At 35.2% G+C, this 26,907-nt stretch overlaps 1 protein-coding gene across 9 annotated transcripts in view; it reads left to right on the top strand.

Annotated features, from left to right (window-relative positions):
- ATRNL1 (attractin like 1) overlaps positions 1 to 26,907 on the top strand; it is a 494,732-nt gene that overhangs the window by 92,362 nt on the left and 375,463 nt on the right. For all 9 annotated transcript variants that reach the window (XR_005821433.1, XM_040563153.1, XM_040563155.1 and 6 more), the window contains exons 11-15: positions 6,729 to 6,813; positions 8,660 to 8,868; positions 11,245 to 11,363; positions 19,367 to 19,499; positions 20,802 to 20,983. Coding sequence is in view for 8 of the 9 variants with exons in the window: in XM_040563153.1 (XP_040419087.1) it covers positions 6,729 to 6,813; positions 8,660 to 8,868; positions 11,245 to 11,363; positions 19,367 to 19,499; positions 20,802 to 20,983 (728 nt within the window). In the remaining variant the exon portion in view is untranslated. The remainder of the gene's footprint in view (positions 1 to 6,728; positions 6,814 to 8,659; positions 8,869 to 11,244; positions 11,364 to 19,366; positions 19,500 to 20,801; positions 20,984 to 26,907) is intronic.

Raw genomic sequence — 26,907 nt, forward strand, 5'->3', positions numbered from 1 at the left:
TGCTCTGCAAGGCTTCTTTTTTAGGCCTTATTACCTTCTGGTTTTCTGCTGATAGTTTATTATTGAGTAAATAACATGAATTCAATAGTTTATGAAAAACAATGTTTCTAAAATATAAAGCTTCTTCCTTTTACCTGTTGGAAAAAAATATTCAGAATTGATTAACTTTAATGTCACCTGAAATCAAACATTGTTTTTATTTTTGTAATAAAATGAATTGTTTATTCATAACTTGCTTGTAAAATAAATTGCTTTTAACTCTTGTCTTTGTCATCCACAAAACTAGTGAACTTAAATGACTATTAAGATTTTTTTCTCCATGCGAAAATATGTATTTGGACTGTTGTCCCTTCTTCCAAGATTACAAATGGATTATCAATAAGCTACCACAAAGAAAATGTAAAACGGTGTCTGTCATAGATTGTTTTATGTGTTCCTGAGTATTGAAGTCATAAATGTAGTTCTGGTGCAGTCCATAGCAGCAATTACCTCTGTATCACTGTACAATTAGAAAAGCAAAGCCATAATAATATAATGCACTAATTTCTGCCTTTAATAGCGGAACTCTTTTTTTTTTTTTGTTAATATTGCTTTGGAGTCACTCTTATACATGTAGACCATGTAGACTATGTTGTGCATGTTATATCTGTAGTTAAAATTCAGTTCACACTGTTTCAAACATGTTTGCCTGTCTGGTTTGCTGAGAGTAAGGAGTTTATTATCTGAATAATAATAATAATAATAAAAAAAAATTGTTCAGTGTGAGTGAATTGGAAAATGAGTTTTCTGCTTCTCCCTAACTTTCATAGTGATTTAGATGTTTGTTTAGTTGTGGTTAGTTGTCTGGATTTCCTTCCTCCCCCAAAAAAAAGAACCAGACAGAAGTACAGTGCCTTTACTTTCTAAAACCAACGCTTCTGCTTTTACCAGAGTTTTCCTGACCTTCCTACCAAAGTTCATGTAACTGTAATGAGAGAAAAAATTGTCAAAAATTGTCAGCAAGAAAGAATTATTTGATGATAGAAGAAAGATGTACTGCCAACACATGTGATAATGTTGCTTCATTATGCTTCTTCATTCCCCCCAAACCTGGATGCTTAAATGTTTCTAAACAGATAAGCACCACTTACCTCTGTCTGTTCCTTTGTTTGTTCTTCTAAATAGATTTGTTAGTTAAACAGCAGGTTAAATGGGTGGTTACCAAATGTTATCCTGATGTGACCCTTGAAATCTGAACACAAGGAAAAAATGTCCTTCTCCCATACATATACCTTCTGTACAGTTTGTGCTCCTTTATGAAGTTGTTTGAATACTTTATAGCATTTATAAGACCAATTTCCTGGCTATCGCTGTATTTCAGCTCTTGTTCCATTTAAAAATGATACTCACTTGCAAAAAGAGGAAGGAATTCTTGCTGCTGTTTTTATTAGGAATAAAAAGGAAGGAAAAGACAGAAGCATGGCCAATGCGTTCTACTTTGAAGACAAGTCCTGTGTTTTCTGGAGTATAATGTTGTAATGTCCCTGAGGCTAATAGTGGCTACAATACAGCAGCATGAATTTGATTAATCTGATGAAATTATTTTATTTTTGTAATTAGTAAATTCTTTGGCTTTGGTGGAAAGAAAAAAAATATTTTGCAGATTGTTAATAAATACCCAATGGAGTTATCAAAAAAAAAAAAAAAGGAAAAAAGAAAACCTTTTCATTAAATTTGGAAATAGAAAATAGGTAAAATAATACTAGATAGATTTTGGGAGTTAAAGTTTAGCCCAGAATTTTCATCCCGTTTATAACATAAAGATGTATTTTCAAATAGTTGCAAAAGAATTAAAATTAAAAATGTGGGTAGTGTATGGATGTTGTGGTTTAGCCCGGCTGGCAGTCAAACACCACACAGCCGTTCGCTCACCCTCCCCCCTCCCTCTCCGGGATGGGGGAGAGAAACGGGAAAGTGAAGTCTGTGAGTTGAGATAAAGACAGTTTATTAAGACAGGGAAAAGAATAACAACAATAATAATAATAATAATAGTATTAATAGTAATAATGTGTACGAAATAAGTGATGCACAATGCAGTTGCTCACCACCCGTTGACTGATGCCCAGCCTATCCCCGAGCAGCCGGCCCCCCCTCCACCCCGGCTAGCCACCCCTATATATTGTTCAGCATGACGTCAGATGGTATGGAATACCCCTTTGGCCAGTTTGGGTCAGCTGTCCTGGGTCTGTCCCCTCCCAGCTTCTGCTGCATCCCTAGCCTGCTCGCTAGCAGGACAGAGAGAGGCTGAAAAGTCCTTGGCTTGGTGTAAGCACTGCTCTACAACAATTAAAACATCAGCATGTTATCAGCGCTTTTCTCATCCTAATCCAAAACATAGCACCCTGCCAGCTACTAGGAGGAAAATTAACTCTGTCCTAACTGAAACCAGGACAATGGAATATTTAACAAATACTTGTACACAGAAATTAAAATTGTTGGCAAGGATCTTAGATGTTTTATTAACTTAATTTGATATCATCAAGTTGTCAAGATGCATTATATATTGTTTCCCATATTAAAAATAGGTTTTCATGTAATGCTTAGTGGTGGCCCAATATAAATCTACTAAACTGAGTGGTTCTTAGCAATACATAAAAAGAACACCCAATCTGACATGGGATTCTACATGTCATAAGGCTGCACTGCTGAGTTACATAGGATTGAGCAGAGTCAATGGACTAGCATTTCAAATTATTTAAATACATTAAAACTGAGAAACTATTTGGTAAAGTAAATGTATAGCGTGCAGTTTTATAAACCTTTTACTACATTTGGAGCTACAGGTAAGGTTATCACTAAACCTGCCTGCCAGTTCAGAAATACAGATATAATTCTGGAAATAAAGTATAGAACACTTTCTGTCCCTTTTTCAGAGACTGTCCCAGCTGCTAGGCTAGAGCAATGCCTATTTCTGACATTTTTTTTTCTTTTCTCTCCTGTTCAGTGGAACAGCATTAACTTGGAGTAGTGACGAGTAACCTAGCTTGAAGGGTTAGAGCAGTTTCTTTGGAGATAAAAGCTGTAGGTTTAAATCCCATTGGGTAGGAAATGAACCTGTTTTTCCTGCATCTTGGATCATTACTCTAACTGCCATAAAATTACATAAAATAAGTATTTTTTTTTCTTTTATCATATTTTGGAAGTATGAGCCCTTTCAGTTCTTTATTAGAAACAGTGTGAGTATCTCGTCAGATTCCAGCTCTGAGTGGGCATGGTGCTGCTGCTCAGTCTTGATTGCAGCATTGGGTAGGGGAGGAACATGACGATGAGATGCAAATCATCTTGTCTTGTGTTTAGTGCCTATATTATTTTTTTTTTTTCCTGAGTTTCTATAACGTTTTCTGGAAAGGGTATATTTTGCTTCTTTGCTCTTCTCTATTGCTTACAAAATTTTGTAGTTTTGGGAGTGAGTTGTCACGATTTTCAGGGTCATTCTCATAGACTTTTTGTTCATTAACAATAATTGAGTAAAAGGTGTCCATAGTACATATAAGAAATCAGACGATGAAAAAGGTGAGTAGTCACCTCTAAAAATAGCTTATAGATGTGCTGTTTTCAGATTTTTTTAAATCAGAATTTGAATTGTGGACAGTTAGGTGCTGAATGTGTACAGCATTCAAAAGTACTTTATTAACTTAATTCAGGCATGAAATAGATGTAGGTGATTGGAAAAAGGCTAGTGTTGAGGCTTCTCACTTTGGAGAGTGTAACCTGCAGCGTGTTCTCCAGGGCAAAATTCATCTGAGGTTTTCTCTCTGCTAGCATCATCTGGGTTGCCTCAAACGTGGTGCAAGTCTCTGGTGTTTTATCTTTTATCACGTACGCAATTTGGTTGAATGGTGAATCCAGTCTCAGTGCCATTTCTGTATCCTTTTGCAACCGTTTAATCTACGCTAGGGAGGAGTACACATCTTTTTCCTTTACGTGTAGAATTTGTTCTTGAAGTTGAAGCCTTACCAACAGGAAGGAAAGTCTTCGTATTCCTCCTTGTACTTTTCACTGACTACACATGCTGCTCACCAGTATGGAATAAAAACTATCATCCCTTTGTCTACTTAATAGCTGTTACTGTTAAAAGCAGTATACGTTTCCATGTGCCATATGTTATACTTGGTTACACCCAGACAAAATGGTAAACAGAATTTATCTCCCACTCACTACCTGCATAGTACTGTAAGAATATATAATATTTTGCAGAGGAAGGTTATTCTATTCTTTATTCCTTAGAACTTGCCGTCCTTATTAGATTTAATGCAACAAATATTACACAGAGAAGGCTGTAATATCGATAAATAATGTTGGAAATCACACTGTGTTTGCTATTTGTCACTTTCTTCTTGGCACTGTACGCTAAGTATGGAGATTTAGATACTCTGAAATCTTCAGAAGTTTGAAGATAACGGGCATGGATGAATCCTGTTTGATTTTATACCAAAAATAAAAAAACAACAACGAAAACAACGAAACACCGGTTGGTTAACTATCTGTATTTCACATCAACCAACCTGTACGGAGAAATTCTGATTAGGAATTTAAAGCTCAACAAATGGATTTTTCTTGTACAATGCTCTGTTCAGTCTTCAGTAGTCACTGAGAAGGCTAGGAGGAGATAAGAGAGAAGGCTATTTGTAACATGCTTCCCTCCCCCTTTTCCTCTTGTGCTCTGTTGAAAAGACCTGCCAGTTTGACAAATACCATCAGTAAGCTAGGAGTTATTATATCTCCAGCCCTCAAGGATTTCTTATCTGAAAATCAGCCTTTATTATGGTTTTATGGTTTTCTTTCAGTGTTAAATCCGTCTTTTTTCTTAAATAACTTTCTAAGTGCGGGAAACATTCTATATTTGTGTATGTTTGTATACATACAAAAATGATGTGCAGTGCTTTTCCTAGATCAGATGAAAATTTAGTATTTTTTTTAATGTTTCCTTTACCATCGTTGACATATGAGCTCAAACATGCTGCTTCTGTTAACACGCAATGACTTATAGCAGCAAGAAACTCTATAGAGGCATCAAATGCCAATGTTAGCCTGAGATATGAAGAATACACAACTTTTATATTTATGTAATATATTTAAATTTTATATTTATTTTTATATTTAACTTTTATATTTGTATAATTTATATTTTCCCATCTTCATCTGAACCTTATTATCATAGACAGTTAATTGGTGCTCTAATACCCCAGTACTGTGTTCTCTTCTGTGCAAACGGCTCAAAACCATCTCTCTGTCATATATGTACTTTCACTGTTTTATTTCAGTAGAGCAAATCAAAAGGAGGTTGTGAGAGCTGAAGTGTATTTACAATATCATCATATTATGATAATATCAGCAGTGACAGAAGGTAGAAGTTGAGAAAGGGGAGGGATTCTGGCAGCTGTGGCAGCTGTCGGTCCTGTAAGACAGTGAGCAAAAACTTTCTACACTTTGTTTTTCTTCAAACTATTAAATTCAGAGTCCACCATCTCTTGTTGAAATTATTGCTGTATGGACTATCCGTATTACTCTGGTAATGATGTGCTTTTAGTTTCTGTTTCCAATTTATAAGAAGATGTAATTGATTTATCTATTGCAGCCAAAGTCTCGCTCTGACTTTCATGGGCTCAGGCTGTGATTCTGTGGAAGCTGAAGTCAGTTGAGCTGCTTATTACTGCAGTTTTGCCCGTAGCTATGCTCTCCTGCCTTCTCTCATGTGCCAAATCCACCAACCTGTTTCAGCATGGTATTGTAACAGGACGCTAAACAGACAAAGAGCAGAATGATTTTCTGCTTTAGAAGTGCCAGAACAGCAGCTCTAGCAAGAGGTGAACTGTGCTGACAGTGGCTATGAGAATGGGATCAGTCTAGCCAGAGTGACCTGGCCTCTGTATAACACTGACCTTACTTACAAGTTGTCCCTCTTAGATTTCCTAATATCTTGTTGTTTCAAGCTGAGGGTGAAAGAGAAGAGGTGGTAAGATTTCTTTTTAATTAGTATTATTTTTACCTTAAGCAGACTTCCTTGAACTATGTGGTCTCTGATATTCCTTTACTTTTCAATTGGATTTATATCGTGTGTAAATTATTCCATTCTAAACAAACAAACAGAAAATAAATGCTGATGAGTGTATGGTATACCTTATTTAGATATGGTTGTCATTAGAATCATATAGATAAAGTAATTCAGAAATACTAAGTAAAAATCAACCTGTGTGATAATTGCATTAACAATCTGGAAAGTCTGAGGTTTCCTGAAGTGCTCCACACAATCTTACTGTATGCCTGGGAGCTTTTCTGCCTGTTGATCTCTGTAGGGCTTGCCTGCTTCTTGGAGTAGAAAACAGCAGCTTAGTGTTTACCTAATGAAAAAAAAAAAAGAAAAAGTCTGGCTGATTTTGCAGAAAGCTTAGTTATAAACAACAAAACAAAACAGAAGCTAATACTATGAATGGTTTTAAATATATCAGAATCAGAAATTGTACTTCAGAGTTGGTGGGACTGATAGGTAATAAAAGCACGTAAGAACTTTGGAAGAAGATAGCCTCCTTTCGCAGATCAACACAGTTAAACTCAGCTACATAGGGAATAAAGTTAGTTAATACTTAAAATGCAGTAAAGTGTCTGAAAAAATCAATTTTTGTGTATTTTTTTCTGAAAATGTTGAGATTATTTTGTATAATACCATATGCTTTCATTTCAACTTTCAGCTTGTGACGAATGGAAGATTTTACCAAAACCTAATCTGCACCGAGATGTCAACAGATTTGGTCACACTGCTGTTGTCAGTAATGGGTAAATGAAGCATATTTTAAATTTTCCTGACCATCATTGGGAATGAAAAACTGTCCGCAATTATCTCCATGTGAAGTATGGCTCAATGACATATAACTAGTATAACTTATTAACATGAAAAATAGTGCTTAGCAGTGGCTTTACATGTCTTAAGTAATCGGTAGTGCTAATCAGCAATTCGGCATGTTATGGAACCTGTTCAGTGGCATTTTATATGAACTTTTTAGTGTACTGAGGTGTTTCCCAATATTATGAAGTACAGTGAATCTGAAATTCAGTACCAACTATGATTGTCACTTAGGTGTAATGGGAGAAATATTTTTCTCTTTTGAGCATACTATGAGTCCTTGTTCTTCTATAATCATAAAGTCAAAAACATGTAACTGAAATTTACTTACTGGGGGAAAAGCCAGATTTTGAAGATGCTGATAGTAATCATCATCAACCACTTGCAGGAAAAGGAGAAGCCTGCCACCATCAGACTATATAAAGTTTATTGCGTACTTTCATGTCATTTGCTATGAGTAGAATTGCTCAATAAATCATCGCATAGAAACAGGAGATGGATCTGGAGTTTGCTGGATTTAGTGCCTGAGTTCTCTGCTTCCCCAGCTCCAACCTACAAAGATAAAATTGTAGGACAAATGTCTCTTTTGTGATGGCAAAGTTGTAGAAAACTAGTCAGGTTTGCTTTTTTTTTTTTTTTTAATTTTCTCTGGTTGCCAAATGACTTAATGTCTGACAGTTGCAATACTACAGATGACTGTCCCATAATGTGTACTATGGATCATTCTAAGTTATTCAGCATCCTTATAAGTCTAGTATTTAAGTATATATTTAAGGCAATTTATGGATCCTCTACACAGGAATAACATCTAGGTCAGAAATAATGGTCATAAATAATAATTCAAATAAGAGTTTAACAGATTTTAACAAAAATAATACCAAGTTGCAATTCTGTGCATAGCACTTGAAGTTAATCAGCAGATTACATCATTAAGAGAAAATGTTTGGAATGAGAGATTTTAGCATCTGGTGATTTTTCACATTTTGATCTGTGTTTTAAAACGTCTAAGCTATGTCTGATACTTTGAGAAATTTGGTTTTTGAGTGAATAAGATTCAAGTGAAAATGCTTGTGTTTCTTTTCTAGAACTTAATGTTTCTAGATGGGTTTTATGTAGAAAATAATGCAATATGAGATACTCTCCAAAGGTTTCTGTTATTGGCAACTATATGATTTATTCTATTTTAAGAGTATACAATACAACAGATATGCAAGTTCTTTCTTAATGTTAAAGGGGAGGAAAGGAGTAAGGTCTCAAGTCTGTTCTGGCTTTGATGTCAGCAGTTACTGTGCTGGAAATGGTACCAAAGAATACCAAATATCCATCAAGAAAATACCAAACATCCACCAAGAAAACCAAATATCCATCTCCTGATTATTACTTGCAGTCTTGGAAATGTTGAAGAAAAAATGTTCTTATTTCTTGCAGCCCATTTTATAACACTGTTCTCTTATTATCTAACTCCAAAAATGAGTACTGTTTCCTCTATAGCCATTCTTTCTTCTTTCCAGACATTTGGTATGTGTCACTGTCTAATACATACAGCACAGCTAACATTGAGCAATTTTTTTGTTAATCTAAACTTCTGTGGAGAATTACATAGAAAAACTTATCAATCTTCATAATGGAACCATTGACAGAGTCTTGATTAGAGAGAACTGAAGAATGTTTTTTATAATAATATGTGTTATTTTTTATTACATATCAGGACAGCTAAAGAAAACAAGAAAATTTATTTATAGCTGCTGTAAGTTATATTTACTTGCTTTTTCCTAATAGGTCAATGTACATATTTGGAGGCTTTTCAAGTGTTCTTCTGAATGACATCCTCGTATACAAGCCTCCGAACTGTGAAGCATTCAGAGACGAAGAGCTGTGTAAAAATGCTCGTCCAGGGATAAGGTGTCTGTGGAACAAGAAACATTGTGAATCCTGGGAATCTGGAAATGCCAACAACATCCTTCGAGCAAAATGTCCTAAGAAAACAGGTAAGTGATTTCTAGTCTTACAGTGTCAAATTTGCAATGCAGTGTAGGAGATGGGGTTGGGGTGGAGTGACAAAATAAAAACAGGAAAAAAAAATTGGTGGAAATAGGGGCCAGACTGTTTAGACAGTTCTTCTCCAAGAATACCCAATGCAAGAGATCCAGGGAATAAGTTCTACAATCATTACACTCTTGGTTATTTGGGGATTTTTAATAACCGTTCTTCAAGTAGATGCAGAAAAGCACAGGCTTAAGGTCCTAAGGAATACAAAACATAAGAAGGTTCAAAGACAAGAATTTACACAAAATTACTTTAGATTGAATTTGGCTTATTGTTTTCGAAGCACTTGAAGGTTGGGCTTTGAGGTAATGTCTCAAATTAGTTTTCCTCTTTCTTCACCTTGAATGGATATATTCCTGGAATGGACACGCATACACACACACATAGACACATAAATAAAAGTCCTCATTTTGTTCTAATTCCAAGAATTCAGCGGTCAGAGCACAGCTGGCCCCTGCAGGTGATACCTACCATTACAGGCATATTGCATAGTTCTGTCTCTATATACCAGTAACAGGAGGGAAAACATCACTGTTTCAAGTAGATTACATACCAGTAGGAATATTTCTGTAGCATAAAATAGCATGGATACAGCTGGAAACAAACTTAAGACAAAGAAGCCCTTTGCTACGCTATGTCAAAGTTTGCCTGGTGAATTTCTGTGTGGTGTTGTGATAGCCATATTGTTTGAAACAGCAATTGAGCATTATGAATAACTGTAGCACCTTATTCCTATTCATAAATAACTTCCTTGTGAAAGTGTCGTTCTTAGCTTACATGAACAGAATATGTATCAGTGCTACATAAATTTTATCTTCACATCTTTCCTTGCAGCATAGTACAAAATCATCAACCAACCAAACTTTAGCTCCGCACTAAATGCACAAACTGCCATATTAGTCAACTGCCAGTCTACTTTCAGTGCTTGTTAACAAATTATTAGCTCTGCTTTTAGTGCTTCAAGACCTTTTTTTTTCTGTTATCTTTTATTTATTTCTGAACAAGATATAAATTTGCAAACTTTGAAAAAGGGTGCGTTATATAACAAAAAATTTATCTGTGTAGTTTCCTGATGAACTGCTTTTGTACTGTTTCATAATAGTAGGAGATCTTGAGTCTGGAAAGTTTCAGCTTCTTATGAAAAGATGAATCTTAAGACTATTAATTCAGAAATAATACAGATGAAAGTGGATCTTATTTTCAAAAAAAAAAAAAAATCTGATTTAAGGAAATAAAATGAAGTCAGGCTGAACAAAATAAAAAAGGTTAGTCCAGTTTCCAAAATGGAAGATACATACAAGAGACAAGGTATTGAGAATTGCAGTTCTGAAGGAACTATGTGGACCTGTCAAAATCCTTGCTAAATGGACATCACTGCTTTGATGCTGTCAAATCCTTGAATCCTTGCAGTTTCAGGTGGTAATGTTCTGCCAAAATCCAACTTTTCTTTATATTCTTTAACACCACTTGGCTCAAGTGTTACCCGTTTGAGAGCATCATGTGAGAAATTGATGATATTAAAAGATAAGCAGAAACGTTAGCTGGTTTGTAAAAAAGATCAATTCTTGTATAACAAGCCTTCCCTGGCAAAGGAATCTTTTAAACTTGTATGATCCCAAGACCTCTGCATAACTGTAGAAGTGTTAAAGACAGTAATCAGTGTAGGAGGTGGTAGGACTTCTCCTGGTTGGGTCATGGTGATTTCGCAATTTTTAACTTCCTTTTAACAGAAGTAAGCATTTCTGTGTTTCAAACTCTTGTAAATAACATACATTTCAGTCCAAGTCTTAAAAGTGTTAAGTATTTACCATGAACCTTTTCCTCCAAGATTTTTTTTTCTACAGAAAGGGTAGAACTCTCTAAATTTCCAACCTTTATTAGGTTATAAATTAATTTAGGAAGACTGAAATATTTGTGAGTTCCTAATAGCCATCTTAGATATTTTATTTACAACTTTTACCATTGCCTTCTTGCATAGTGATCTATATTTTTATCAGAAATCCACATCTGAAGAAAAACTTTCTTCTGTATTAAAGGAGTGAACAATCAATAGTTTAAGAAACTTTCTGACAAACTGAATTTATACACTGTCCTGGAAGTGCTTACATGCTACAAATCAGTGAGTATTCCTCCAGTTTATCTGAGACTTATGAACCTTCAAATGTGGTTGTTACTGGAGGAATTTTTAAAAGAGTAATAATTAATAGCTACAGTTCAAATAAAGGATAAAAACAGAAGATACTCTAGGCAAGTGTTTAAAATGTGGTACTATTCTCCTTCAGCGTGATGTTTCTTTTTGACTTTCATTTGTATTACAGTTGCTACAGATGACAGATGTTACCGATACGCAGACTGTGCAAGCTGTACTGCCAATACAAACGGGTGCCAATGGTGTGACGACAAGAAGTGCATTTCAGCAAACAGTAACTGTAGCATGGTGAGTCTCTGCAAGTCTATGATCATGTTATTAATGTTGTAGTTTTTTCCTAGCTAAACCAGAGGCCTGTTACACCAAATGAAAGTGGAATAGTAGATTAATAGTACCTTATTTTGAACATAATCACATTTGCCTGGCTTTTGCAGTGAAAATCTTGCAGAGGGCAGAGTTGGACTACAGCAAAGACATCCATTCCAGGAAAAAAATAAATTATGGTAGTGTTAGCCCTCTGTATTTCTCTCAAGACAAATACTATTATCTCCTAATTAATGACATTTGGAATGTTCCTGACTTATTATGAGCTGCATACAGTATGCAGGCAGAAAGTCTGGAATCGGATGAAGTGTGGCAGTTTTTTTTTTTCCTATCAAACAAAACCAGGTCAGTCTTTTTAGTTCTGATGTTCAGATCACTGATCATCACACAAATGTTTTTATTTGTCATAAAGTTACTTATCATTTTATTAAAGGAGTATGAGCCTGTGTCAACATGAGACCAAGAAGTTTGTGATGATTTGGTAAGATTGTTCTGGTCTGTGTAGATATAAGCAATATATACCTACAGATTTAAAGAACTTTATATTTTTCTTTTTTTTTTTTTAAAGTTGCTTACAACCATGCTTTATACTTTGTTCTCCACCAACAGCTGCATCTCCTGCTTGTTCATTTGATTTTTGAGAAGCTTATAGTATTTTTTTTTTAGCTTGATAAAATCTGTTTCCTATATTTTTCTGCTAGTTCCAGACACCACCTGTACTGGAGTTCAAAATCCTTTCTTTACATGCTTCCATTAGGAAAAGTGGCTTGCTCTCTCATTTGAATATGATGCAAATAAATCTTTTTCTCCACACAGACAAATTAAGGTGTGAGTTGGATTGACTCTGACACAAAGCTTGCCCATTCAGAGTGAGTAGAGCCAGCTCCAGTCACTGGCATTTGTAGACAGTCACTGCTAATAAAAGCAATGCAGAAGTAAATTCATCAGCAGCCATATTATAACTGTCTGCCAGAGTGATTTCATATTCCAGGCTCTGATGGTTAGTTTCCGTTGTGATCTACAAGGGCTCTTCCTTTCCTAACACAGCATAATGTGTTAAGTGCCAATTTTCAAGCCATGGCTTTCAACTCTTAAGCAAGGAATAGTTGCTAAGGAGCAGACTGTCTTCATCCCTGAGAAATGTGGAGCACTGGCTGTTTTAGAACAGATTTCTCAGTTCAATATCCTTCTTTGATAACTGTTCATAACCAAGGTTGTCAGCTTAATTAGCAACTGATGCACCAGTCCTCTCTATATCATTTCTTACCTTTTATCCAGGGTTTAAAGTGGATAGAAAAGGCTGTGAGTGGAGTTGGGATAGTAAAGAATGGGATAGTGAAAGTTCATCCAAATGATTTCTGAGAAGAAATTTCCAAATTGGTGTATTGGCTGGGAGGCTATGGAAGCGGAATTTTGCAGCTATCCACATAAACCTACCAAAATAGCATCAATAGAATGGCACCATGTGGAGAAACGGCACAGATCAGGCTGATTAACCATTTTCATAGACTGCAACTTCTGGACTAGGCCCACAATATGAAAATGTTTTGACAGTACTGTGATGGTACTGTGGGGTAACAAGCTGAGGACTCAGGAACACCACAAAGAGAAACTCCCTTTTTGCAGCTGTGCAGAGTCCTTGATTTATTGCTTAGATCATAGACCATCCAGTATGAGAAAGACAATAATGTTTCAGAATCCATTGTTTTCTCTCCACTGAAACTGGCCAGCATACTGAAGACATGTTGGCAATCAGTTTGGCATTGGCCTGATGGTCATGGATGTTTGCAAAGCAGTGACTGTTCTGCTGATGGGAAGGGCTATAAAATAGGGAAATTTCCCTGAAATAACTCTGCTGTTTGGGCAGATGGACTTCATAAGTAGTACTAATGCGCTGATGATACACATGTACCTGCCTATGCTCACCATCTGATGTGAGTCAGCACATTAACAGGATGCTCTATTCCACTACTGTGCAGGCACTACTGTGTGGATCATCAAAGTATAGCATAATACTCATACCCAGTGTAATTGTAAGCAGATGCTTTCAATGCCACATTGTTCTGGAGGCCTGGCTTGTTTCAGCACTAGCAAGCTGGATTCTTTTTTTTATTCCCCAGTAAACACTCAGCTACAAGGAATACTTGTGCATACTATGATCTTAATTGACCCATTGTACCTGATGAAAATGTTGAGCGATGAAGGCTTATTCAGTCTTACCCAAGTAGGAAACAGTTGACTTAAAATATGTGGAATGGTTCAAGATGGTACTGAAATTGTCTTTGGCTAGTGAGTAGATTGAACAGAATGCTAACTATAGTGCCTTGTCACTTTTTTTTTTAACCACTAAATGTATCTATTAGATATTGTGTCTGTTATAATAAAAATTTTGAAGGTTGTTTTGAGAAATTGAGCCATTGAAATTTCCCAGACTGATTACAGTGGTTTTACATAGTGCTCTGAATTTATTCTGTAGTCATATGTAATGCTTGTATGCAAAATAAAAAATGGTATTTCATTTTTATCTTTGTTACTGATGAATGCTAAAAATGGCAAGATCACTGACTCTCCCTTGTTTCAAAAATGTGCAAGTACAGATACTGGTTTGCTACAGGGGCTAAAGTGAGTTATAATCTCATTAATACTACATACTCAGAGTACAGACTTCATGAAATATGTCATACTAATCTCTGTATAACCTCCTCTTGCAAGCTGTTCCATGGAGACTTGCATCCAGTGCAACAATGGATTTTTAAACAGGAATATTATGTGAATATTACTTGTGAAACCTAATAGGATTGCATTCCTATTTTTCCTCGAAGCACAGCATGCCACCCTTTTCTAAAATTATAGGAAATAGCTTTCTGTCATTGCTTTTTTCTTTATCTTCTCTGTTTTACATCTTCATTCTGTTTCCTTCAAAAACAAACAAACAAACAATGTGTGTCCTGCTTGTGATTTTATGCGGTTATCTGATTTTTGGGTAGATTGTATTGACTTTTACCAGTAGTTCACTGGTCATTGCATTGATCTTGCATTTCGACACTTTTCGCTTGTACTGTCTGATATCCTAAGTGTCTTCCTGGTCCTCAGTGATTCTGATGTGTTTTGCCTGTTTTTTGATAGAGGGAGAAGATGATGTAAATATGATTAATTTTTTATGAAGCTATATTTACTTTACACCTCTGCATATGAAAAACTTAATCTTGCATACTGTAGTAGTGATACTCACTGATTATGTTCAGAAAACTGATTGTATTCATATTCTATAATGGAAATATTCTAAAAAAAATCCTGTTAATTTTACAATTTTACTTTCAAATCTTTAAAAACAAAAACCAGGTCTTTGGTGGAAAGATTATTTCTTTTTGAGTTGCTGTATCTTCATATGGTGTCATTTTACTTGAAGTAGTAACATTGAAGAGTAAGCAAACAATTGGTCTGCTCCTCAGGGAGGAGCTATACCATGAAAACAAAATCTTTTTGTAACTTGTGACAAATAAAATGGACAGAGACTGAAAAGTGTTTGCCAGCTGCAACAAAAGGCAAAGCTTCCTTTACTGAGAAGGAGAGGAAATGGCCTGAATTTTAGAGTAATTTTTTTTAAATTATTTTTACTCTTCAGAAATGAAGCAAAATAATGGATGATAAAGTGGTGGAGACCCTTAACGTATTAAGAGAGTAATCATTTGTAAGGGCAGTAATATGACAAGTCAGTGTGGCCATAAAGCTGGTTTATTTTTGCAGATGTACTTTTCACACACCTGTAGGCACACTCAAAAACTGTGAATGCATTCAAGCCTTGAAAGTGCTAGAATCCCCCCTGCTTGCCAGTCTTCTTTAAGCTATGTGCTTGTGAAAGAGGAGGGTGAGCTGGGTTTAGGTAAGTACCATGACACTTTCACTTGAGATCAGCTCAAGTGCTGCTAGGCTTATATGCTAAAAATCTTGAAAATATTAAAGTATACTTGTAGGATATTACCAGACAATATGTTGATTTATTTTTCATTTTTAAATTGTCAAAGAATTTTGTAGGCATGGTTTTCCCTTCTCTGTCTCCCTTTTTTTTTTTAATCATTTTCTTCAACCCACTTCATCTCCTCTCTCACCCTGTTCTTTGGGAAACAATGGGAAATGCTTCACTAGTTCCGTATCAAAACAAATTAGTTTTGTTTCTTTATATCGTCAACATAATTCTTTCCCTTTCCTGTCTCCACACCGTTTATATCATTTCAGATATAAACGAAGTCCTGAAAGGTAGGCTTAAGGAATTAACAAGAAATGTCTTCCTTCTGTCCTTGCTTTTGTTATACAGTGAAAATTGAAGCAGTCACTGCAGATAGTAGCTGTAGCAGTATGCTGCACTGTTTTTCTACTGTGTTGTCTATAATCCTTCAGTTTATAGGAATTTTAACTGCCCACACTAAAAGTTTGCAATTAAAGTAACTTATTCCCATATTACTTAGAGAAAATATTTTTGAAGGATTGAAATGCAGCAGTAATGTAATGCCAGTCTTAACCTGAAAAATGTTTTCACTGTTGGTTGAAAGTAAATGCTTTCCTTTCAAAACCATACAAGTCCCTGGAAAAATTTGAAAAGAAAGACTTTCTGTATAAAATTTCATCTCTTATTCTGCAAGCTTACATAGTTAAACTTATTAAAATACCTACCGTTTTACTGTAACAAACAGCACACATAAGGGAGGCCGACTAGTTTGAAAACAAAAACAATTGGGATGAAGAACACCAGGCACAAGCACATGTATGTAACACTTCTGGTCAGAGTACAGTCAGAGATGTATCTTTTCAGGTGAAGTGCTTGTGCTTTCCTTTTCTGGGGAGAAGGTGACAGGAAGAAGCATAGCTGAGGTACTCCTGCATTCAGTCTGCATGGCATTTTTGCTTGTGGCTACCAGGGGGATGTGTTCCTTCTGTAACTGTGGCCAGCTTGCACCTGTATCTCCAGTAGCAGTCTCTGAATTTCTCATTGTCATTCTCCACATATTCAATATAATAAAGCCCCAGTAGATGTAAGTAACCTAAATACAGACCAAATTGTTATGTTATTTCAAAGTATTTTGTATCTGAGTGTGGCAACGTAAAATAAATGTTTTGGAACCCATAGAAGAGATGATAAAGAGCATCTTGTTGAGGGGTGGAGGGTAGTATAGGATGCTTCAAAGAGAAGTGTAATCCTGTCTTGTTAACTGTTTTTACACAAAAACTTCAAGGCAAGAATCATTTTCTTTTTGCAATGTTTGCACAGCTTCCAGAAGGATGACATCCTCTTTCAAGGTGGGAGTTCTTAGAAGCTACACTAGTACCAATAATAATAATAATAATCACAGCGACCTACCTACATGTGAGGAATTTAAAGAACAGCCAAGGGGGTAATATTGTATGAGGTGGTAGAAGAAATTATGAATAGAGGAAAAAGGTAAATTTAAGACAGGAGCACCCAGTACTAAAATATGGCAGTATATTCAGAGAAGTAGTAGCAAATCTATTTGGTAATTTATAATTAGGCTAGGCAAACTACACAAGATTATATTGTTATCCTGAAAAATCCAGGGGGAGAAAAGAGAGCTACATCATTTAATAGTAATTTCTGAAATTCTAAGGTAAACTACCTTAGTAGGTATGCAGAAGTATCTACCTAAGTGGATATGCAGAAAATCACAGCAGTTCAAAGTCTGTCTATATACAACCGTATCAAGATCAGTGCTGAAAAATCTAAGTAAATCAGATGTAAATGGGAAACTTACATATAAAAATTTCCCAATACTTTGGAGTGTAAACATTATAAATATCCTACAGCAATATAGAACTTCAGTAACAGATGGGCTGTCGTATTTCTGAATTTCATTGGCTTTGGTAGCTTAAGTTATGGCCTTAATATTGTGTTAATATGAATTACCTATTGGATTCACATCTACAATGAACTAATGAGATTTTCAGACAAGCAACGTTTAAATTGGATTTAAGGGAAATAAGTGCTGGGAATAAGGGAATACAACAGAGAACATTATTACGGAGTAGTCACTAGTACTTTGAATTTTATTTTAAACATTAAATAACCAGCATGCAACAAGCTTCATGATTAGAAAGTAATAGAACAGATATCTTGGTTTAGCTGGAAAATTGTAATCTGTTTATATATAATGTTACTAAAGAATATATATATTTCAAAAGTAATCTGAATGCTCAAGGATTTTGACAATGCCATAATGTGTTAAAAGTGAATGTTAGTTGAGGAATTGTAAATGAGCAGATGGTGCTTACTTGTGCTTTGAAGTTCGTTTTAAAACATCGCTCAGGCAGTTTTGTGAATATGCATCACTGACTGAGTGAAACTACATGTGGGTTTGTACCAGAGGTTTTGTGTGCCTTACCGTCTGTATACATTTATGGATCTAGATAGACCCTCTATTACTTTGCAGAATAACCTTTGGCTTTGTTTTCTTAATGTGGTGTAGATGCCTGCTCCTAGAACATTTTCTCTATTTCTTCTCTTTGCTTCACAGTAGCCTTTCTTATAGATCAGAAAAATGCTCACTGATGGGCATCTCATCCAATAAAGGCACCAAACAAGTCCCTACACAGCAGTGTTGTTCTTCAGTAATGAAGCTGATCCTCTGTAAGATTGAAAAATCGTGTTAACAGTTGTTTTATTTTAGGAATTAAAAACAAAGCCAAGAAAAGCCCACCTTTTAAAGTTTTTATTTTATTTATTTTTACTCCTGGCTGTGGTAGGTTGTTGCCCTATTGTCATCATTCCAATACCAGGAGGTGTGTAACTTACTCTCTTATTGCCCCTTTATCTTTTTTTCAGACTATTAGAAAAGAAAGCAAAGAAAATTGTAATGTATATATATACATATATATGCCGTATATATGCCATATATATGCCATCCAAGTGCAATACATTTTTGGTAATAAGCATGAATGAATCTCTTGTTGTTAAGGACAAAAAATACTTTTAAAGTATTCTTTTGCTGTTGTTTTGGATTTATCACAAGGGAGGGACACATCTAGTCAACTGAAATCTGAAAAAAAAATGTAATTAAATTGTCAAAAGGTATTCCTACTGCAGAAGATATATATGTAACTTATAAGTGTGAATTGACGTTTGACAGACGAGTGAATTTATGTAAAACCTCTGGGTACCTGAAAGCCTGAGCTTGTTCTGAAGTCTTTAGAATATATTTTGATGTTACTTTAGTTGGGTTGTTTGATGGGTTGTTTAGCTCTGACTTTTACCAAAATAAGCTATTCCAACATAATGGTTCTTTGTTTCTGATGAATTATGCAAATACATAAATTCTGATGAATTACACCGCTTGGCAAAATGGTTTCCTGTACATCCTGTAAATTTTATTTACTAGCTATGCTACATACAGATTTGCAATTCAAACTGTAAAATAAGTTTTTGACAAATCCTGAAATTTCCTGTGATCACCTGTAGCTCCTATTTTAATTTGTTTTGCTTGATAGATAATGTAGAGTGTGTTCTATCTTCAGTCACTGAGGTGTAGTTATTTTACATGTGCATCTTGCTCCATTTTTTACAATCTCTCTGATTGTTTTGCTTGCTTAACCTGCAAATAACTTGAGCATGAAATAATTTAGTGAGAAAGTATCCCTGAACTATCTAAGAAACTGAGTTTTATTTGAGGTATTTAAGCTCTTCTTTTTCTCTATAGAGAGAAGTGGCATTTTCAAAGTGCTGTTTGACCCATGCAGAGTCAGTTATGTAGGACAGCTGGGGTGATTTGTGCTCTAGAGATGCCTTTCTTGCTCTCCACCAACTGACAAGTGAACCTCAGCAAAGAGCTGAAATTAGACCTAGCCTTTAGATGGCTGTGATTTTCTGGGAGGAATCCACCTGCTGTGTATTTCAGTTTTGACTTTTGGTTTGTTGACAGTTTGACATATAATATGTTGTTGTGTCTGTTCTGTTTTTGTAGTCAGTTAAAAACTACACCAAATGTCACGTGAGAAATGAACAGATCTGCAATAAACTGACTAGCTGCAAAAGCTGCTCGCTACACCTGAACTGCCAGTGGGACCAGCGGCAGCAGGAGTGCCAGGCCTTACCTGGTAAGGGCTGGGGAGCAGGGATGCTGCTTTTCATAGTGGTCGAAACTGGGTAAATCTTCTCCGTTACTTCCAAAGGGTATTTGGTCAATGGGTAGGGCTAGATTTGTTTTACTCACGCTGTTTCTCTCCTCCTGAGTGCGCCTGTACAAGGTGAACATGTGTAATTGCATCGTACTGATTGGTATATCTATGCTACCTTTAATCTTGTTAGGAGAAATAATGCTAGTGAATGAATAATGGTAGGTACCTCTGCACAAGCTTGAGACAAGCTCTAGCCTGTGGGGATGGCAGAGTGCAGAGCTGAATTGCCATACTGAATCCTTTACTGTTACATATCCACTGGCACTGTTGCTTCTGTTGGCTGGAGCTCTACCATATAAATTATACTTCAATTATACTTCAATTTTGCTGTGCAGGTGTGGCCTAAGATCTAGTTTCTTGATTGTCTAATGTTGGTAATGTTGGAAGCAGTGAGTATTAAAATGGTAATATAAGATATTCTCACAAGGTGAATGTTAACATTCTGAATAATATTTATTCGGTAATTCATATTCATAACTGCATATATGCAGCTAGATACCGAAACCTTTCCATTTGATCTTTATGTCCAGCTGAAGTTAATGAACACCATTTTTTCCCAGAAATTACTCTTTAACTAACTTTAATCAATTTATTATATGCAGTTTTAAACTGCATTTGTGAGCTCTGTATGAAGATTAACTATAAAAGTTGTTCTGAATTATTTACTCATATTTTGGTAGTTCTATGCATTTGAGTAATTCTGAAATATGTTGAAGAGGAAATACTTCCTAAGTTGTTATCAGAATTTCCTATTCTGACTGCGTTTATGTTTAGGATAAAGCAAGATAGGTTACATTTTTGATCGCTCAATTCTAGGATAATTGTTTTCAGATTTTTCAAATTTAGATTAAAAAAAAGTAAACTGATTGTTGCAGTGCTATTAATTATAAACATAATGTAATTTTTAATGTGTAGTTTTGCTCAAATCTGAATACAGAGGAATAGCATAATATTATGCTGAAGTTAGTATATACATTATAAATATTTCAATAAATTATTAAAAGTTTATTTTCATAAAAATACACTATTGCTGTAATTAAAACATTAAATATTGTATTACTCGATGTTTTAGATTTTCTTTTTTTTCTGTGTGACTTGAAAATAGAAACTGAGTATTGGGTTATATTTTGAACTTCTATTTCAACAAGATAGAATTTCTACTTTCTTAGATTTTCATAAAGTTTTTTCAAATCAGCTTTAACCATATACTTTTTATACTAGCTCATCTGTGTGGGGAAGGATGGAGTCATATTGGAGATGCCTGCCTCCGCATAAATTCTAGTCGTGAAAGCTATGACAATGCCAAACTGTATTGCTACAATTTAAGTGGGAATCTTGCCTCATTGACAACCTCAAAAGAAGTGGAATTTGTTCTGGATGAGATACAGAAGTATACGCTTCAGGTAACTTGAGTAACTGTAATTGATGTTCGCGTGAATTAAATTTGCTCTGAGGAATCTGTTTTAAGGATTTGTCCACAGAGACAGAGGAAAGTGTGTGCCATCATAAGGGCTTGAAGATTGCTAAAGATTGATATCAGTGATGTGTAGGATATTAAAGAAAACTCATGTTTAAGCCTAATGGCACAGCAGTTCACAAATGTTTATCCTTACTTGGTTTAACGGTTTCAGGTTGCTGTGTAAAAATGGCTTTCAAGAGATGACTTGAGAGAATGGCTGGAGCAGTGATTTGGGAAATCCTAGCCCTTTTCAACACATTGTGACAGCAGCAATCAAAACAAGACAAAATAATTTTCACTGTAACACAGAAAAAAATCCTGGCTTTCATATCAGTATAAGTAAAACTGTAAGACTTTGTTTTCATGCAGAACACTCATTGAAGTTGTAGCTATGTGAGGATTCCGTCAGCCCCTACAAGAAACTATTGCTTTTAATTGCCCCTGCAGTTATTCTTACTGTATATGAAATGCATTTCCTTCTTTTAAGTTGTATTCATATGTGGACGTTACTATTATAGTACTAAATTTTAAAAAAGAGAAGTAGGATAAACTCACCTGCCTGAAAAGATCATTATTAAAATTGCGTATGAAAAATCTCTGGAAGCTAGTGGTGAGCCCTGTCTTCAGGAAATTGTAACTTCATGTTTTAACACCATTGAAACAGATGTTTCTCCCTACCACATCTAGGAAAGGTATTAAAAACAAACAAACGCACCAGGCACAGCAAAGTTTCTTCCAATAATCTAAATGTGTTTCATGTTTTTAAATCTCATCACATTGCAATGATGGCAGTCTATGGCCAAGAAGTGCTCTGTGGGAGCATGCTGTGAAGGGCATTTTTTTTGGCCCCACAGAGAAATTAAGGATTTTGGTGCTGCTTCCATGCAGCTTCCATGCATTGTCTCTGCCCATGGCAGGGGAATTGGAATTAGACAATCTATAAGGTCTTTTCCAACCCATACTACTCTGTGATTCTCTGACTATTCTATACTCAAGGCAGAATTGTTTTATGTCTGCTACCTCTGAAGTGATTGACAGTGGGATGCTACTTCTGACTGCGATGCCTAATGAGAAGATAGGAGTGGAATGGGGTTTGAATAAAACTTCTTAAAGCCTGTGGGAGACCCAGATGGTTTTTTTTAATTTGAATGTTCTCCCAGCTCCAGTATGGCTTTCTTTGTTTATTTAACATTATTCACTGTTCTACCGAATGTACATCTACAGGCATATATGTACATATACATAGTATGTGTGTGTATGCATGTGCGCATATGTACACATACATATGTGCATACATCTTGTGTGCGTCTATGTCAGTATATATATATAAAGTAGCTCCATTTCATTTCTGTTAAAAGTAGATGTACATTAGCTGAAAGCCTGTGGATAAAGCAAATACTTTTGGTGGATGATGAACACCAAATAAATTGCTTTGAATGATATCAACTTCTGTAATTAATAGATCTTATCCCTTATGTAGAAATTCATGGTACCTCATAGGGGCATTTTCCCCCATTCTAACTGCTTAAATCAATACGAGACAAAGTACATCTGTTTTCCCTGTCTGGGCCTTAGTTGCCTTGGAATTACGTTGCTGGAATTACATTGCTGATAATTCAAGATTCTGGTTTATTTTGACTTTTCAGGCTCAACACCTTCAGATGTTCAGATTACAGCACCTGTTCACACACTTGTTCTGGAAATGCAGTCAAGAGCAGCCTATGAACAGACAGTTCATAGTTTAGACATAGTATACAGTTCAGACAGTATAAAAGAGTGCAATCATGGACACAGCCACAGTATCAGTGAAAACGTCTCAAAGCCCCTGATAATGTCATGTCACGTGAAGGGTGCATGTTTCCTTGCCCTTTCATTTGACAAGGGCTGCAAACAGCTGAGGACAGGGAGGTACTAAAGGTATGTAGCTCCTGGCTCTGGAAACCTCTAGTTCCGTATGTGTCTGGTATATGGGATCAGAGGGGCACTGACGAGCTGTGCTAGTACATGTAGCGTGTGGGAATGCCCTGCACAGCAGCAACGGAATGAATAAAGAGCTAATTATCTTTCTATGATAACAGTGGGGGAAGAAGGCAGTTAAAAATGTGTACATGCCTTTGGCAAATACAGGAATCGGTTATCAGGATATTTGTGAGGAATATGATGCATATCAATCTCTTAATCGTTGAACAGAGGGGAAGTTGAAGATTAATTACCTGTCCATGGGTGATCAGGTGCAGATTTTTTTTAGTAATTAAATGTTCAGATGCTGATTGCTGTGTTATTTAAACCCACCTACATCATTGATACATGCATCTAAACTAGCTCCACGTATATCCTAAAATTATCAAATGGACAGGATGTCTTAGAATAAGATGCAATGCAAACAAATCAGTTCATATCAGCAAAGGACATTTTTTTAAAAGTATATGTTTTGGTTTCTAGAACATACAACGTTTCCTTGATTGCATAGCAAGACTATTTTTTAAGTAGCTTAGTATTTTACAATCAGGGGAATATTAAAGGTAATTATGAATAATAATACAACTTACATCAAGCTAGTCTGTGATTTGAAAAACTGTTACGTTGCAAATGAATTGAGAAACCTACAGAGGAAATGGCAGTCAAAGATTGCCTCTGTATTATATTAAATCTGAATGCAAGAGTTTAGACATATGCTATGAATTAAAATATTCTATATTATCTTTTTCAGTATTCCATTTTGAGAAGGAGACACAACTGATGATATACTTGATATATACATATGATATATCATGATATATAAAGATATACTTAAGCTTCTTTCAATAAATGTAGGACCTAGACAGACCATTTTATTTTTCCTAGAAACACAGGTATTTTTGTTACTTGCTAATAAAGGAGAGAGAGAAGTAATTCTTTTGTGCCAGAAGATCTCTCTTGACATTGTACTTACTGCAACCTTGAAACGCATTCTCTCTGTCCACTCTTGGATGTTACATAATGTTAAAAATGTAATTGAAATCAAAATGACAAAATCATAAGTGGCAGTGATTTGTCTAGTTACTTGTCATGTCATTCTTCCTCCCCCTCTCCCCCCAGGATTCCTACTAAAATACTGCATAGCAGGCCCTCAAATCTAACAGTGTGCTAAACTATTGATATGATTGATATTACCTGACTGAGCTAATGTCTTGAGATGTAGCTTTTTTTTTTAGTGCTTTTGGAAGCTAGATTTTTTTTAATGTTTCAGAGCTTAGAACTTCTGCAAGGTGACATCCTGCTGCGTGTATCTTTATTTAAGTATGTCCTGAGCCAATGTGGTGATATAAATTTCAAGATACCTCACATACAGTTTATGCAATTGTAGACAAATATATTCACTTCAGAGGTATGTCTTGGATTAAGCAATTGTTTAGTTATCAGAATCTTCAATGAAATGCTACCATGATTTATGCTGTTTTTCAGTTACATTTAAAGGAAAAAATACGTATATTTTCAATCGTATCTGTCCAGTTGGATTTATTCTGTGCAAGACAGCCTAAATGTGTTATCAGGTTTGACAGAGCTCTCTGAAATTTTGCTTGATTTTCTTTTGTCTGCCTTTTCCTCTCAAACTGCAATCATGATGATTTAAGGTGTAAGATTTCATTTTAGATGGCTTGTTTCTGTAACAGATGGTGGTGTGGAGTTCACAAATGTAGTCAGAGCAGCTGTGAGGTGAGCACCATACCTTAATCTGAAGTATCTATGGTGGAGTTTGACTAGTAAGGTTAATATCAGAGGCTTTAAAATCTTTCTCCTGTGTGGAACAAAAGCTTTCAGGATTAGTGAATGAGTCAGAGTGACATTTGGAAGTAAGAATATGGATCTATTTTTATCTTTACTTTATTTGATATTCTTGTACCAAGAAAAGAAGAAAAACTTTGGCAGCTTCTGTGTATTTTAAAAACTGTTAAAATATTATTAATAAATAGTAATATAATAATAAATAAAATAATAATAAATAGTCCTGGAAGGACTTAAAAATTCTTTATTTTTCATAGAAACAACATGGGGCTTTGTAGACTGTTTTCTAGTAAAAAGTTTGTGTTCTGGGACAAATTTAGTAACATTTCTCCCTTAGATTTAGAATAATAAAAAACACTGATGTTTAGAAAGATTCAGAGGGAGGAGGTTGCCATTGTCTCTACCTCCTGTCAAGATCTTATTGTGTATCAATATTTTCTCTTAATTCTAGTACTAAATTGGAAATCGATAATTGCTTCCTTTTAAAGAATAAGGATGAAGTTAATTCGATACTAAAGAAAGCAACAATATGACGACCTTTGTAGTGTGAAGTCAAAACACTGTTGAGTTTGGAATTACATTCTAAAACAATGACCAACAATTGAATGTCTAATTTGAATTTTTTTCATTGGAAATAAATGGAATTCATTGAGAGAATATCAAAGTAAACACAATAGATAGACTGAAGATTCCTGTACTAAAACAAAATAATGCTTGATATGTTTCCTTTATGGTACTTTATTGACCTACTAAGCAAAATTTTATGAAAGGGAAGATTTGAGTTTTTGTGTAAAGTAGATAATAACAACAGCAGTTTAAGATTAATTAATTGTTCCTTCTAATATCCAAATATATATGTTTTAAATGAGTCTACTCATTTAAAAGTGCAATTAGTTCCCTTGGGAGTTTGCCTACAACTGTGGAATATAAATCCAAATAAAAACAATTCTTACTATAGTGCAATAAATTCTGAGAGGGTTTGGTTTTGTTGTAGTAAGCATAAACAAAAATGAGAACATGTTTAAACAAAGCATAACATTATATAAGCTGTTTGCAACTCTTCCTTTCGTTTGCTGTTTACAGGGCTAGGCGTCCTTTATAAATCAGACTTCAGTGTAGGTTGGAGCTAATTAGTGAGCATTGTGTGGTAGCCTTATTCTTTGTTAGCTCAAAGTATTCTCAGAGGGCTGTATGTTTTTATGGTTTTATTGAAGGTTTGCTTGTAGTGAAGCTGACATCTACTTTTTTTTTTTCTCCTTCTGAAATAGTCTCTTTACTACAGTTCCTGGCTGTTCCCCTTTACTATTGGGTTTGTGGAGGTGTAATAAATTCTTCCAGCACTTTACTTCTGTATTGGAGTTGTTACACTGACTGTCCATTAGCTCATTCTGGATGAGCTGGCCTGCTGCTTTCATGAAATGGGGAGCACAACTCGCTTTGGATGCCTGAAAATAGAACTTGAATTTCAAAAAAAAAAAAAAAAAAAAAAAAAAAAAATTACTCCTATAAAGAGGAAAACTCAAGGATTTCTCTTTGAATACTAGCTTTAATCGTCTCTGTAGATTGAAATTCAGAAAGTTGTAGGCTTTTTTCAGTTTGTCAGATTTATATTTTTTAACCATCTTCTCAACAACAAAATATGATAAGAGTGGGAGAATTAAATGTTCTTATGGCCTAATACCTGACTCCTACTACTAATTATAAATAGATCTAATCATTTGTACCTTTCTCTTCTTTAATATGTCATTCACTGGGTAAATATTTACAAAAAAACAAATGCGCAAGTATCTAGCATGGTTAGAATCAACACATACTCAAATAATAGAAACACGTCAATGAGGTAGTAACTGAAATGGATGGTTTCTCTTCATATAGCTCTTATTCTCAATAAGCAGTTTTTCATTGAGAATGATGCAGAAAAGAAGAAAACGAACTTCAAGCCCTTCTCAAAAGGTGTGGAAATGTGAGCACTAAGGAACAACAGTATTTTCAAGGTTTAATTACATGTTTTTATTTCAGGGCAATGATTTTCCTAGGGATCAGGGAGTTTAAGTGTTTCTTGAAAAGTTTAAGTTTTGTAATAAGGTCTAATGACACATGTTG

This window comes from Cygnus olor, chromosome 7 (genome assembly GCF_009769625.2).
Source record: "Cygnus olor isolate bCygOlo1 chromosome 7, bCygOlo1.pri.v2, whole genome shotgun sequence".
Taxonomy (NCBI): Eukaryota; Metazoa; Chordata; class Aves; order Anseriformes; family Anatidae; genus Cygnus; species Cygnus olor.